This window comes from Empidonax traillii, unplaced genomic scaffold, assembly GCF_003031625.1.
Source record: "Empidonax traillii isolate 1590-97213 ecotype Southwest subspecies unplaced genomic scaffold, ASM303162v1 scaffold161:size1573837, whole genome shotgun sequence".
Classification (NCBI taxonomy): Eukaryota; Metazoa; Chordata; class Aves; order Passeriformes; family Tyrannidae; genus Empidonax; species Empidonax traillii.
The window spans coordinates 204,719-219,699 of record NW_020955354.1 but is presented as its reverse complement, the minus strand read 5'-3'; the positions used below and the strand labels follow the sequence as shown (position 1 = coordinate 219,699).

The 14,981-nt window shown below is 41.8% G+C and overlaps 1 protein-coding gene across 2 annotated transcripts in view; it reads left to right on the top strand.

Moving 5' to 3' along the window:
• The window catches only part of KALRN (kalirin RhoGEF kinase), a 498,966-nt gene that overhangs the window by 384,188 nt on the left and 99,797 nt on the right, over positions 1 to 14,981 (top strand). For both annotated transcript variants that reach the window (XM_027885121.1, XM_027885122.1), the window contains exon 35: positions 14,284 to 14,313. In XM_027885121.1, coding sequence (XP_027740922.1) covers positions 14,284 to 14,313 — 30 coding nt within the window. The remainder of the gene's footprint in view (positions 1 to 14,283; positions 14,314 to 14,981) is intronic.

The window sequence follows — 14,981 nt, the reverse complement described above, 5'->3', positions numbered from 1 at the left end:
TTGTTCAAAGAGATTACTCAAGATTAATGACTCTGCTTTGAGCACTGCAGAGCAAATTTCTGAAAATCGTAGTAATTAAATAAAAAATACATGCAGGTGGTGTGCTCTCCCAGTCAGGGGTGTTGACACCTGCTGGGAGTGGTGGAGTTACAGTAAATCTGTAGTAAAAACACCTGTGGGTATTATTCCAGCATTTAGTTTCTTTGTGCTAAACAGCTCTGGTGTATAATTAGCTGTGGTGGTTTTCCTTCGCCTGTTCTCTGCTTGCAACTGGAAAATATTGGCCTGGGTTTGCCACTGGGACTGCTCGGGGTTGGCTTGTCCTGATCTGGTGCTGGTGCTGTGCTCGTTCAGCCTAATGGCCCCACTGACAAGACCAGGGTTCTGTTTCCTGCCACCGGCCTGTCGTAATTCCGTGGACACCTTACTGGTTGTAAGGAAGATGAAAACAGAGCTGCAAATTGCTTGTGCTGAATCATAAACCAGGACGTGCTTCATGAGCCCATTAAGCACATGCCCCTAATGTTAAGCATATGCTGTACTCTGCTCCATAGGAATAGAGTTAGCACTGGCTTGAGGTTAAGTGTATGTTTTTAAGTCCTGCACTGGCTCGAATGTCTTAAGAGTTGTGAACCTCACTGGGATAATGAATTAAATACATTGATTAGATTTGCAAAAGTGTTAGCTGTTTTCATGTTCAGGAATAACATCTTTACTATTGCATGCCACATTAGTTGTAAGCAGCTGTCATGCAGCAGGATTTAAAGTAATCTTAACAGGAGTCAAAGAAGGTGTTTTGCCTTCCCCAAAGACAATAGCACACCGTTGGTCTGGGCTTTGCCTCCCTCTGAAGGTGAGCAGTACTCCTCAGGCTAGCCTCCAAAATCACATCTGTTTGAGAGCAGTATATTACAACCTTATGTTACTAAAACATGTGTTCTAGGAAAAGCCTAGCTTAGGAAAAAATCTCGTGTATTCTAAGGGGATGAAAATATTAACTCAAACCAGATGCATAAAGGCTAGGGACATCTTTGTTCACTACGCAAGGTCTTTCAAAATCTGTTTCAGAATTTATGTCTGCCACGTAAAGATCTTAGTTTGTGTACATCGAGAAACCTGCAAGTATGGGAATTAATGAAAAATCAGAACGTTTTCACAATGTCAAGCAAAGAAGAAAATCATTCAGTCTGAAAGGGAGCAATGATTCATTTTGAGGTCTAAACCTGTTTTCAAATTAGCTGTTTGTATGTTAACTTCCTCAATTCAGAAGCTTAGCCATCTGTTTCAGTTAATTAGTTAGCATTTGGCTGAAGTTTAATCATTGTAGGAACAAGAGGTAGGGGAATCAGTAGTCCTAGAGGATTCACGGAGACCACACCCAAGAGGTTGAATTTAGCATCAGACGCAGTACTTAAAAAAAGGGCAACTTTGCATTGCTGCACAGGGTAGAATCCCTGCCTGGGCCAGCGTGGGTGTAAGACTGATGGGGTGGCACAGCTACTCTGAAACATATTTATTACTCCTGGAGCATTCTTTGGTTTTGCTTCCATATCCAAGGCATGATCCTCTTTGAGGACTGCTGAGTTCTTCTCTGCAGTAAAAATAGCAAGGTGGATAATAAATAAATTTGTACCTTCAAATATGCTAACCTGACGTTCATGGCTGAAATAGTCAGTCCTCCTGCCTGTGGTGAGCTGTAGGCCTGGGGTTAATTGTGGCAAACGTAAGAAGCATTCAGGCAGCTGGGCCAGCCTTTTTCATTGGGGTTATTTCATGTCAATTGCTGCAAATTAGACACATATAAAATTTATAATGTGTGGGAGCCTGTGCACAGAAATTTAGCTTCCTCAGTATTTACAGAACATAAAACAGTCTTTCCTTGTTTAAGGCTAGGATGAACATTTCTGTCACATTAGGAAAGGCAACCTTATTTCATTCTGCAGCTGCTATTTAAATTCTACAAGATCCTTTTAATCTTAGGCAAAGTTCAGAACAAGATATTTCAAACATCTGCTAACTATTATGGGCCATGTCTGTTAGTAGAGCTAATAAATTATAGCCAAGAAGAGAATCAAATGTCTTAATAGTGTTTTTGTTCTTTGCTTCAAAGTTTGTCCTCTTTCTGTGTTATCTGTTCTCTTTTTGAGCATGACAGTCAATGTGCCTGCAAAAAAGATTGTGCTGTGGGTGAGGTGAGTGGGTTCACTGTGGGATGAAGGTGACACCCTCTAGTTTAAGTTAGGAGAAAAACAACAAACAAGTTGGGTTCTCAATTCCAAAACAGAGGGAAATCTAAATCAGTCACAAAAACGCACCCTCTGTGCTACGTGCCAAAAACAAGATGGGTGGGTCTAGCAGAATATGGGAGAGAGGGCATTCTAGTTTCCTCCAAAGGGGAGATAACAGATCAGCTTTCTCATTTGTCATGGAAACCTTTTGTCAACCCAGTAACAATGACGTCAAGGTGGCAGTGGCACAGAGACAGGGTTGGTTAATGTAGCACACACCTGTTGAACTGCCAGAGGGGAAGGTATGTTGGCTTTTACATTTTCCATCACTGATTCTAAACAGCTTTGGTGAATGAAGGTTTAGAAAGTGTTGTTCAAGTCCCAGGGCAGTTTTCCTGAGCTGTAGCAGGTTCATACTGTGAGCAGGTGGTGCTGGAGCCTTCACTCATGGAGAAATCCAGCTAAGAGGCATTTGCTGAAGCAATGCAATTGTACAAATTCTCCTCTTTTAGGTATCCGTTTGTAGGGTGGGGAGAGCAGACTTGTACCTCAAAAGAACAAAACCGAATTCCTTCAGAGTGTTTGCTTTGCTTCAGAGTAAAGGCTTTGCTAGTGTTTGCCAAAGGAGTTTTTTTAGAAGCACTTCTATAAAAAGAAAAAACGGAACTTATATTTACTATGCCAGATCTATAGCTGTAGATGTATAGCTGAGGACTGTAGCCCATTTTTGGAATGACAGTTTTCCTGCCTATTTTTCGGGCAGGTACTATGCCTTCATGTTTAGCAGGGAAAGCTTTTTTCTGGCATGTTCATGTTTACCAAAAATCATAGAAGATGTATTTGCAGAAGACTTTGAATCAGTTAAAGTATTGCACTGTGTCAATAGTCTATGCAGGATCAGTTACCATGGCTAAAATATGAATTTACAGTGGTTCCATTTATTCTCTATGGTAACACAGATGATTCTCATAAATTAAAGTATGCCTTTGTTATTGTTAAACAATATGCATAATACAGACTATTTCCTATAGCATAGTTTGTAAGAGGAAAGTAGAGCCTACTTTATGGGTGATAATTCAAATTATATTGAGTTGCAAAGTGGAATTAAGGCTGAGAAAAAAGAATGGCATAAAATGACGGACAGGGATCAGAAAAGGAAAATGGAGTCAGCCAAAGTAAATTACTGTACAAATAGAGTCCAGCTGTATGTAGGTGTGCCAGTGAGTGGTAGAAATTTTTGCAAGAGAACCATCTGGGGTTGTAATTGTCCAAATAGCCACTGCTGATAACCCATGGCATCCTAATAGAGACAGATGATGTCAAGTGCCTGCCAAGTTTCAAAGAGGTAGAAAAAAAATAAAACTGGGTGATAAACATTGTTTTCTGTAGAAGATGAAATTGTCCTTCACATTAAAGAAATAAGATTTAGCTACATTAGTACTATTGCCTTTTTGGTCTGTGTAAATACTCTGGAAATATCTATGAAGAACTATAATTCCCCTTGGCTTCGGTTTGGAAAATGTTGCACATTCATCTACTTTTTTTTTTTTTTTTATGCTCATTACTGGTGATTTTAGCCTGACAAAGACATTTTGTGTGATCTAAAGTCTTTGTAGTATTGTTCCATTTTATTGGGGACTTTAGCTGAAAGGCCAGAAAAAGGCATTATAGGCATTCTCGAAATAAGACTCTTCATAAGTTTTTAGTATCACTGATAGGGAAACTGAGACATGGCAGAATCTATTGTCTAGTTTTGGAGGTGCTCCTCTTGCTTTCATCATTAATATCCATGAGATATGACTGTGGTATCCATAACAAAGTTGCCATGTGCTTGGCATAACACAAAGAAAATAAATGGAGACGTGGAGTCTGGAGAATGGAACCAGATTTTTATTTCTTGGTGACCCACATCTCTCTCCCCAGACATGACAGAGCATCCCACCCTGTAAGATGCTGCAGAATCATGTGATCAAACGGTCTCATCACATACTTAATTCCCTCTTCTTTTTTTTGGACTGCTGCTTGTTTTGCCCTGATTGCAAGTACTCACATCAGTTCTGACTCACAAAAGAGCACCCTTTGCAATATAAATCCTATTGATTTTTACCAAGCTTGTGCATAAATGTGGCTGCTCTTCTGAATTAGACCTATAGTTTGTGCCTCTCGCATCAAACTGTAAATTCAGAGGAGTGCATAAGAGAGACATTTATCAGTGTACTGAAATGTCTATTTACCCCTTTACATTTCTTTCTGGCTTTCTGTGCCAAACTTTCTCTTAAAATTATGCACTTTGAGGATTTAGGGGGGGAAAAAAAAAGGAAGGATCTTGCTGCTGCAGCTGGACAGTGGTACAGCAGTGACCAAAAACCTCTCTCTGTCTGCCAGGAGCAAACGTGCCTCTGAATACTGAGGCTTTTCAGACTCACTTTTCAGACTCTCTTTGCTTTTGTTCCCATGTCTCAGTGGTGCATATTACTGACAAAAATACCTTTGATATAGGAGAGGCAAATTCATTTATCTGCACCTTTGATCCATCTAGACATTAGTTACGGTACAGTACGGAGCAGTGTGATAAAGAGTCCCTCTTTCTTGCTGAAGGGACAGAAAGGGGACCCAGAAAGAAGAGAAGGAAACAGTGCAGACTGTGATAAGTTACGTACATGCTCTTAATAGGGTTACTACTTGCTAAGGCCTTGCATGTGAACCTTGAGCAGGAAGGATGATTTGCATTGTGTTTTCATCATTTTCTTGCAGAAAGTTATCGTTGAAAGAGCCACCACCTTATAACCATAGTGTTAGGTGTGGTGATGCAACAGTAAATTCCTATTTCAAGCAGTAAAGGCTAAATCATTCTCTTTTACTTCAAGCACATTTTTCCTCCACTTAGGACTCATTCTGGCAACCAGAGCATTTCAGCAGATTCTTCTTTAGATTGGGTGGGGATTAATGAGGTTTGAATGCAGAGCTCTGCTACTGTATTGCCTGGGAGAAAGGAAATTGCTTACTTATTATTTATCATTCTTCTTTTATGAAAGGAAACAGATGCTTATGCCAAAAATCTTACAGCACAGATGAGGTAATGGTGAATTCGTAAAACAGAATTTGTTGGGGGGAAAATAATTCTGTGACTGAAAAAGGAAATATTCAGCCAAGAAAGTGTCCTGTTGGATATTCAGGTTAAGTAGGTGGGATAATACAAGGTTAATAGCTACAAGCATAAGTATGGCAGGCAGGCTGTGGATGTAAGAGTAATAGGAAGGGAAGTTGAAGCAAGTGCAGCAAAGGTTAATATTTTTTTCCTTCATTTTAGGATTCTTCAGTATGCAGTTTGAGAACCCGATCCCAGATTAAAGTTTTGTATGGGAATTGCTTGCTTTTCTTACAAGTGCTGATCAGCACTGAAGGTTGTGTATCAACCAGGCCAGTCACTGCTGCTGGTATTCACCATCTTCTTTTGCCTCCCCCCAGGCTCTGGTGTTGCCATCTGTCCTCCATCTCTGCAGCCCCAGTTCTACCACAGCCCTATTCTTTTCCAGTGCCTCTATCCCTCCACGCACAGGCTCCTGTTGTCCCTCTTTCCTGCCTCTAGGATGCCATGAAATGTCTTGCTATTCCTGCTGAAACAAAACAACTCAGATCCATTGGATTCACTGTAATAGAATTTCTTACTCAGTTTATCTTTACTTCCCAGTTACTAGCAAAAAATCAAATGTTGTTCCCCTGAGCACACATCTTTAGATCTGCTAATTAAGGATAAGATGGTGATTTAGCCAAGAGTTTTCAAAAGAAACCCAGAGGAATTAAGTGTTCAGTTTACACTGAACTTCACTGACTTCAGGCTCTGGCCCTCCTCTGTGACTCTGAAACCCCCAGCAGTAACTCTAATTGAGCTGCCCTGAACGGGTCTTCCACACGGCTTGATAGACACACTGGATGTGGTGATGTCAAACACTAAGTGTACTTGGATCTCAGGCTGAAAATGTTACACTCCTCCACCAGAATCTTTTGTTTATCCTGGACACTGTTGTATTACATGTTGTCAAATACCCTGAGGATGTTTTAAGCTCAGGTCATATCACCTTCCTCTGCATCTGCGGAGTGCGGAAGAGAAATGTGGGTTTAGGGAACAAAAGAACACATGTATGAGTGTTGTGGATAAACACAGACATCTGTCTGTGAAAATTGAGGCCTCTATACTGATGGAACTGAGTCTGGCATGAACAGAAATTAACATATTCGTCCGGGAACAATTCACATGTAACAGTGATTGCACAGGCCAGAGTATTTTATTGGAAGTGTCTTCAGGGAAAGAAATTAAGCAGGAGCTGGGAATGTGCTTATCAATAGACCTTATTATTCTGCTCATCCTTTGATAAATGAACACAGCAAGTTCTTTCAGGCTCCTCTCAATCTTCTACTTGTTTGTGCTGGACTTCATTGATCCATATTTAGCCCTCCCTGATAATGTGACATGACAGCAAATGTAAATGGCAAAGTCAGTGAGCATTTCCTTTCAGTTGAAACAAAGCAAGTCAGATCGACTATCAAACTCTTTGGATTTATATTCTTGTTGGAAATCGAATTTATTACCTTGTTAGAAACTAAAACAAAACACACCAAAAAAAAAAAAAAAAAAAAGCTTGTGATCATTTTTTATTATTGTAGTTAAAGAAGAAAATTTTATGGGAGGAGTGTCCTTTGGGCATGCTTCAGTCAACTCTATCAAACAGAGTGGCCAAGAATGATAAAATTCAAAACCTGCAGCTGCTGGTTCCTTTGGGAGTCACATTACAGTAGTACAAGCAACAGTCTTTCATTTCAGAAGGGAAGCATATGATGGAACCAAAGGCCTTTCAGCACTATTTTAGGTAAGCTGATCTGCATAAAGGCCATTGTAATCTCTTGTGCTGCTCAGGTTTTAGGCGATATTTTCTTTCATAATGCTGTTTCTGTGTCCGCTGAAAACATCTGCTTAGACGTGCCAGGCTCGATCGTGCACCCCGTTACATCACTTAGCAAATGAGGTCACCTCAAGTAAATAGCAGTATTATGGAGAAGGGAATGAAAGCCCCAGGATTTAACTGTTGGGACTCAAACTGCAACTGTTGTGACGGCTGGAGATCATGCAGTAGTGCTGGAAAGGCTCAGTGGGTGCAGTGGACAAGGCAAACAATAGGGAGGACTTAAACTCAAGTAATCATCTCTCCCAAGTTCCTTTTTTCTTGGTGCCAAGGGCACTCTCTGAGGGCAAACTCCTCTGCTCAGAGTTGGCTTTGCTTCAAGCAGAGTTCACCCATGCAGCAGCAGTGGCCTGCTTTTATGTGGTGATTAATGGGAACACTGGGGTGAAGCATATCACTAGGATGATGCTTTAATATAAACAACCAGTAAACTACGGGTATTGGAGAAAACAGCTTGGGAGAGATGGAGAAGGATCTGTGGGGTTGCCTGGTTGCCTCCAGCTGCTATCAGACTAACTGCAGCCACCTCACCCAAACAGCATCCATAGTTTACATTGCACCCCCAGTCTCTCAAAGTGTGATTTAAATTTACCAGGAGCATTATTCCTCTCAACTGATGAGAATTCATGGGCTGCGTTGGGTGCAGTAGAAATAGGCCCCAGATGTGCAGGCTGTGCTGAGCCCAGCCACGTGCCCACTGCAGTGCTGGGGCAGGGAAGTGCCCTCAGCCATCACAGGTTCTTCCAGCCTGAAGCCTGCCTGGCAGCTCTGCAGTGTGACACTTGCAAGGGGAGAAGGAGCAGGAAAATATGCCAGCCAGGAGCAGGTCTTCCTTTGTCAGCTTGAGGATGAACTCACCGCCATCATTCTTCTGTATCTCAAATCTGGATTTACCTTTATTTTCTGTTAGACCCACCTATCACTGAAAATCAGTCAAAGCAACTTCTCCAAATCCACCTTTGAATTAATTTTGGGCCTAAGGCCCTGATTTATAGTAAAGGGACCTAGGGACTAACAATAAAAAAGAAAAATAGCAGCTATTAAATCTGTAAAAAGGAAATGACTTGAAAACAGAGAGGGATGCCAAGCTAACCTCTTCAACAATGGCAGAGGGGAGTCAGACTTACAGTACCATATGGCCTAGACATAGTTTAAATAATCTCCTCCAATTAAAAACAAAGCCAGTTTTATGTAAAACATCTGTTCTGTGAATTCATCAATTTGGGCAGAAAAAACGTCAGGGGATATTTTAAATACTTCGTTGTGGTTTTGGTTTCTTTGTTCATATCCTCACCCGTTTTGAGGAGCTAATATCCCTGAAGGAGGAGTGCTGGAGTTTCCTATGATGCTACCAAGAATCACTGCAGGCAGTATCTGAGGATATGTGTACTGAGCCATATTGATCCAGTGCACAAACTGAGATTCACTTTGTTCTAAAGGATCCCTAGGTGATCTTATTGTGCTTTTCCTCTGAGTATCATTTGCTTCCTTCCCAAGAGAGCATCATTCTGGTGTTTCTCCTCTGGTTACTGTGTGCCATTGTTCCCAGTTCTTCAGGTAACTGTATTCATTTTGCTGTAATTTAAAAGCTGAGGTGGCTAATCAGGGACCTGTAGGTCCTAATTTTTCCCTGATGTTGATATCAGGGAAAATGTGGGTTCTCTGGTGATAAACCATTAGTGGGGGATCACACTCAGCTGGGACCACTGAGGAGCAAACAAGTCTTCTGTAAGATTTTTTGATTCCTCCCTTCTCTAAACTCTGGTTAGGGCAGAATGCCTCAGTTAGATAAAGGCAGATGCGTGTATTGCCCACCCTTTGCAAGGGCTCATGTTCTTGTCCCTTGTTTTTCTAAAGCTTCTGTTTGACTCAAATTCTCCTTTTCCACCAGCACCAGGTACGTGATGCAGGCAGCTGGGTTTCTATTTTAAACTCATCAGCTGTGAAGAAAGACTTTTTACTGTGCGCATTTTGCATCTCCTGTTTATACCTGAAGGTGTTTCACAAAGTTCCTGGCCAGAATACATGATCAGATTTTGTGTACTTGCTGGGAGTGTCTTGGGAATTGGTGTCTGATGAATCATCTGTGACTGGAACCCTCGATCCCCCAGGTCAAGATTGCTCAGACTTTGGTGCACGTACGAAAAGAAAGCAACTAGTCGTTGCTTCCTGATTTCAATCTATTCTTGCATTTTTATTAACCCTAGGTGGGTTTAGAATATCTTGTGGTTGCAAAAGACAGCAGATAGGGTTTACCTTGGAGGGTTTCAGCCATCTGCCTTGCTTACCTTTCTTACCCTCTGCAGTATTGGCAGGGTTTTGGAGCCAGTCATGCTGGCAGTGTGTCTGAGGAGCACAGACAATATCTGCTCTCTTCTGTGCCTCGCCAGGGAAGGAAAAGGAATGGAATTTGGGTACCAGCTCTTTGAGCCAAACGCCATGAGGAAAATGTCAATCTGATAGGATCAAATACAGACATGCTCTGGTTCAATTTGTTGAGTGAAACTAAGTGAATCTGGTTGTCTTTATCTTCAAAAGCATTTTTTATAGTTAGAAGTGCTGTTTCATTTGGATCGACTTTAGTCTTACTTCCTGGAAAAAGGGCTCCAGAAATAATTCAGACAGCTCCATTCAAGCTGTTCTGCAGATGTCAGCATATGCCAGAGTCCAAAATCCAGCACAGTCTATGGTTGTCTAGTGGGGACTCCAGCAAGAGAGGCTGGACAGGAAAGGTATGTGCGATTTGAGACTATAACACCAGATTTCCTTTCTGTTAGCATATTTATATGTCCCATGTGCCATCTCTGTCTCTTCTTCCTGCTGTGGAATAACTTGCTGTGTTTATATTTATAATGCTGCACATCCAGATGCCTCTCTTATCTCCTTGCTGAGAAGAGCAAAGATGGTACATTTGGACTACAGGATGTCACCATTATCCTAGCCATGTGTTTGACTAATTGGCTGAATATAAACAGACCTTCCTGTGAAGCTCAAGCAGTGATCCCCTCTTTTCAGTCAGACAAAACAGAAAGAGTGGGAAGCATCAACTCCATCTTAATGGAAAATGGTTAGAGCGGCCTGAGGACTAAGAAAGACTCGGAGATGAGCCAGGTATTCCCCAGTGAATTTCCAATTCTGAACTCAGTCCAGAGCCATTCTAGTGACCACAGGACGTTATTCCTGGTTCTCATAGCTCATAGCTCCTGAAATACAGTCTGTCCCCTCAGAAACACCTCCACACAGGTGCAATAAAGCAGTCACCAGAATTGCTGGAGCTTGCAGTTCAGCATCCTTTAGAGCTGCAGAGGCTTTAGAGGCAGGAACATAGGTGACTCAGAGTTCCCACTCCAAACAGAGCCTGTTACAGAGTAAGAAAACTAAAGGAATTCTCTAGCACTGAAATTCCTCAAAGGCTTTCTCTGAATTTGATCTCTCACTCTCTAACCTCCCAGAAAAAAAGAAAATCTCTACAATATTACAGAAATTTTCACAAGGAGCTCTGCAGGGGCTAAGATTTCTCATGCCTGTCTTCCAGGTAGAGTGACAGCTCCTGGATTTATTTCAGCACAGACAGAAACAACATCTAAGTGGTTTTATTCACTTTTTTTAAAGCTCTTGATAAAAATGCAAATCCCATTCTTGCTCCTACTGCCTCTCTCACCCTCTTGAAATAGGCTGTTTATGGTAACTAAATGCTTCTATCCAAAACTGGCTTTCATCCAAAACCAGATGGGCAGAAAGCCTAAAAGCAACAGTAAACTAGCAATTTATATTAGGCCACAGTGCTGCACCACACAGGATGCTTTGTTTAAACTACCAGAGCTCTGTGTGCTATTCAATAGATGTAAATAACAAGCCAGTGTGGATTTCTACAACAATGTTGGCATATTTCAAAATACTTAGACTTCAAATGCCCACCTCCCAAATACCTGCTCACCCTGTTAGAGAGCTAATCATTCCCACTTCACTTTCAACTGGAGTGGGTTTAATACTACTTATAATCTATTTTAGAGAGAAGGAGGGACAGCCTGTGACCTGATAGGTGTTTTCTGATGAAAAATATGCTTCTGGTGTTCAGCCTTACTTCCTCTGGCTGCTGCTTTGTGGCTGAAAATTAAGCAGGTGCAGCAGTGGCCATAAACACACCCTGGGATTCAGGAAATACCATCTCATGGTACTCCTGCACTAGCCAGTACCTGCTGGTCCCTGGAGCTGAGCTGCCTCCTTCACTTGGAGCACCCTGGATGCCCCTGCAGCAGGATGTGACATTGCCTGGGATCACTTTGGTTGTTTGCACTTCACCCTCCTGCAGTTGATGGGCACTCAGTTGGGTGTTCCCAGAAGCAAAAGGTTCATGTGAGTGATGGAGCTCATTCCCCAGGGTTGGTGTCTGACACAAACTGCTCACATCGATGCTCTGAGGTGTGTGAGCAATGTCCTGCAGCAGAGAGGGGAGTTGTCAGTGGTGTGATTGGGTCCCTGCCTGCACTGGTGATACGGGGCAGGGCTCCATTCTAGCTCAGGTCTGACCTGTGGTAGAACATCCTCATGAAACACTTACATGCTGAATGCACAGTGATGCTTTCTAGCCCAGGAACACATGAAGTCAGAGGACAGGAGATGTCTTGCTGATCCAGGCACTGTGGAGACAGGCTGGGGCTGCTGCTGGCTTCTTTCAGAACATTCGGCACATTCACTCCAGACTGCCTGGGGCCCTCTTGCTTCCTCATTATATTTTGCTATTTGCTTCTTCCATTTCCTTTTATTCCTGATTTTAAGGCTGTTGCTTGCTATGCAATTCATTAGATCTGTCCCTGTGTCAGATCTTTCAGTTATGCCTTGTGTTCTGCAAAGGCATGTCGCATTGTTATTTTTATTTTAATGTGTCTCACCAATCTTGTTGTGCCATATACAGATTAGGGTGCTGTCTGGGTTTTAAGTATATCCAGTCAGTGGCTTTAATGGTGGTTTTTATCACAGGAATAATAAAAATGAACGTTACATGTTAAAATATGAAGCCATTTACCTGTGAAGTTCAACCTTAAGGGCATTCTCTATTTTCTTTCTCTTTCCAAAACAAATGCAATATGTGTGAGAAACCAGCAGCCTATCTGTATTCCTATTTGCGTGCTCCAACACAGAGAGAAGCATGATGCACTTCTCTGAGACTGGAAAATTGCTCCCTAAAAACAAATTAAGTAACTAAAAGCTTGAGCCATCACTTCATAGGTGAAAGGATTTCTGTCATCGGGAATCAGATGTATTTGCATTATTCCTCAGTGGTTTACAAATTGTATATGTATTAGTATATTGTAAGTTTTCTAGAGAGATTACTTTGCTGTGGGCTAATTTGGTAAGTAAATGTTCTTTGTGGTGTGGTGTGGTGTTCTGTAAGACACAGAACAGGCCTGAGAAACACTTGGAAGACCTTGGGCAAAAGGAAGGAGCTCTTTTTCTGTTCTTTGCAGGTGGCACCTAAAAATTATCTACCTGAGCTAACTGCTTGTACCTACTACCTGCACCTACCTGTAAAACAGAAACTGCTGAATTCCACCTGCCAAAGGTGGGCTCTTTCCCAGAAAATGCATTATTTTAGTACTGGCTCCAAGTGGTGAGTTGGAGCATACAGAAACCGCTGGTCCACACTTCTATCCAGAGGATGCTGGAGGAGCAGAGGATATAAATTCATTCTGCTTCCAGGAAGCTGAAGGAGGTTGGCTCCCTCCCTCACACATCAAAGGTACCCTTCTAAAGCCAGAGGTGTGAATGTCTCCCTGTTGAGGAAGAACTTGATCACGCCAGGTGCCAAGCAGCTCCTACAGGGGTTGATTGCTTCCAGCTCTCATTATATTAAATTGCTATTTTTAATGAGTCAGAGCAAACAGGCGCACAGGGCTGGATGGTACCTGAGGGTCATGGAGCACACCTGCATCCTGTGGGATAGGGTTTACAGGTGTTGCCCAAATTGAAGCATCTGTTTGTGTCACAGATGTTTAGTTATTTCTGAAAACCTGTTAGGTTGGCTGCCACTCAGACCCCAGTAAGGAGAGCAGCATCACAGGCATGGAGCAGGGACCTGCTTAGGACAGCACTTCCCAGGCTGATGCTCCTTAGGAAGTGCTTTGTTAGCCCCAAACTTCCCCAAATGCTGTCTTGACCAGACCTTTCCCCCTGAATTGTTTCAGGGGTGTTTCACTTTTCCTGCCTAAGTGATGAAAAACTCATTTTTTAAAATTCAATCTGAACCATCTGAAGAAAATTTTTTAATATTCTGTAACATCCTCTGCCTTTATCGTTGAAAGCAGTGAGTCTTGGGATCCTGTCTGAACCAGCTCCTTCATGCCCAGACACTGCTCTCATCCTTAGATAAGCACTTTGAAGACAAGCGAGAGTTAATTCTTTATAGCAAATTCACTTGCTGTGTGATGGCAAACACGGACACCTAGTGGTACTCGGGGACAGGGCATGGAAATGCTCTAAATAGCATTCTGGGTGATAAGTTGATATAGCAGAGTATTTCTTCACATGTTTTCCTCTAAAAGAAGGAGAGATTTGATTATTTTCAGAGAAGATATGATAGATAGCATAATTTGGGGGACAAAAAATTTACCTAACAAGGAAAAGTAGAAGACTTAAGGGGAAAATCATGACATTTGGTAAGATTTGTCAGTGTATTTAGCAAGAAGTGATCTGTTTTTTTCTTGTGTCGTAAATATCCCATGCCATACAGAATCAGATATCATATTGGATCAAGAAGATTTTGTACTCCCCAAATTATTCCACAGCAAAGGAACCTCAGCAAATATTATAGCAATATCTTATTCTTACCATACCTGTGAATGTCTGTATTCCATTATGGGGAGGTTATGTCAGTGTGACAAGAGGTGGGTTTGCTGATAAACTGCCCAAATAGGTGATAAAATGATCTCTTGCGTGCTTTCATCAAACCGCTGAGCTCTTTCTGTCAGGATTAATGCCAGCACTTTGTCTGAATGGCCTCAAACAGCTGCTGTGGGTTTGTTTTGTTTGGTTTTTTCTATTTATTTACAAATAATCTTTCAGAGAAATATTTCCTTCTTCTTCCCCAAATCTAGCATTTCGTCTACGGCAGAGACACAGGACAGGTGAGAACCAGTCCTTGTCCACTGACCCCTTTCTGTAATTGTGAATATCACCCCTGTGAGTGGGATTTCTCTCACACCTGCATTGGACACACAAACCCCTACGCCACTGAGTGGGGAGACAGGCTGTTCCCATGGGAGTGTGTATTTGGGGCTGCTTGGGCTAAGATAAGGGATTTTGAGATTGTACCAGCTGAAGAATAAAGTCTGTATAGATGAATGTGATCTCCTCAAGGGTTCCCCCATTCAAGCTGATAAGCAGACCCCACTTTTCACTGATTTTGCAATTACTCAGCATCTTACAAGATTTATTCCAGTTCAGTTAGATTGATAAGTTGTTCCTTTAAAAACATTGTATATTGTCCTTTGTTTTAGTTTAATATCCTAAGAAAATTAGGTTTATGGTATTATTCTGTTTTGAATCAGCTTGTTTACTGTTCTCATCCTAATAGCTTTTGGATCAGTGAACTAATTTCCATCAAAACTTCTATCAAATTTGACATGGGAATAAGGTCCGCAAAGATTTATGGATACTTCAGGGCAGTAGGCAGCATGTAGGACAAAGAAGGAGGGCCCCTAACAACGGGCAGACAGCAAGAAGTCCACATTGCAGAGGAGCATTAAGAAAGATTCCTCATGCCAGAAAAACTTAGATTTGTTCTCACACCTTT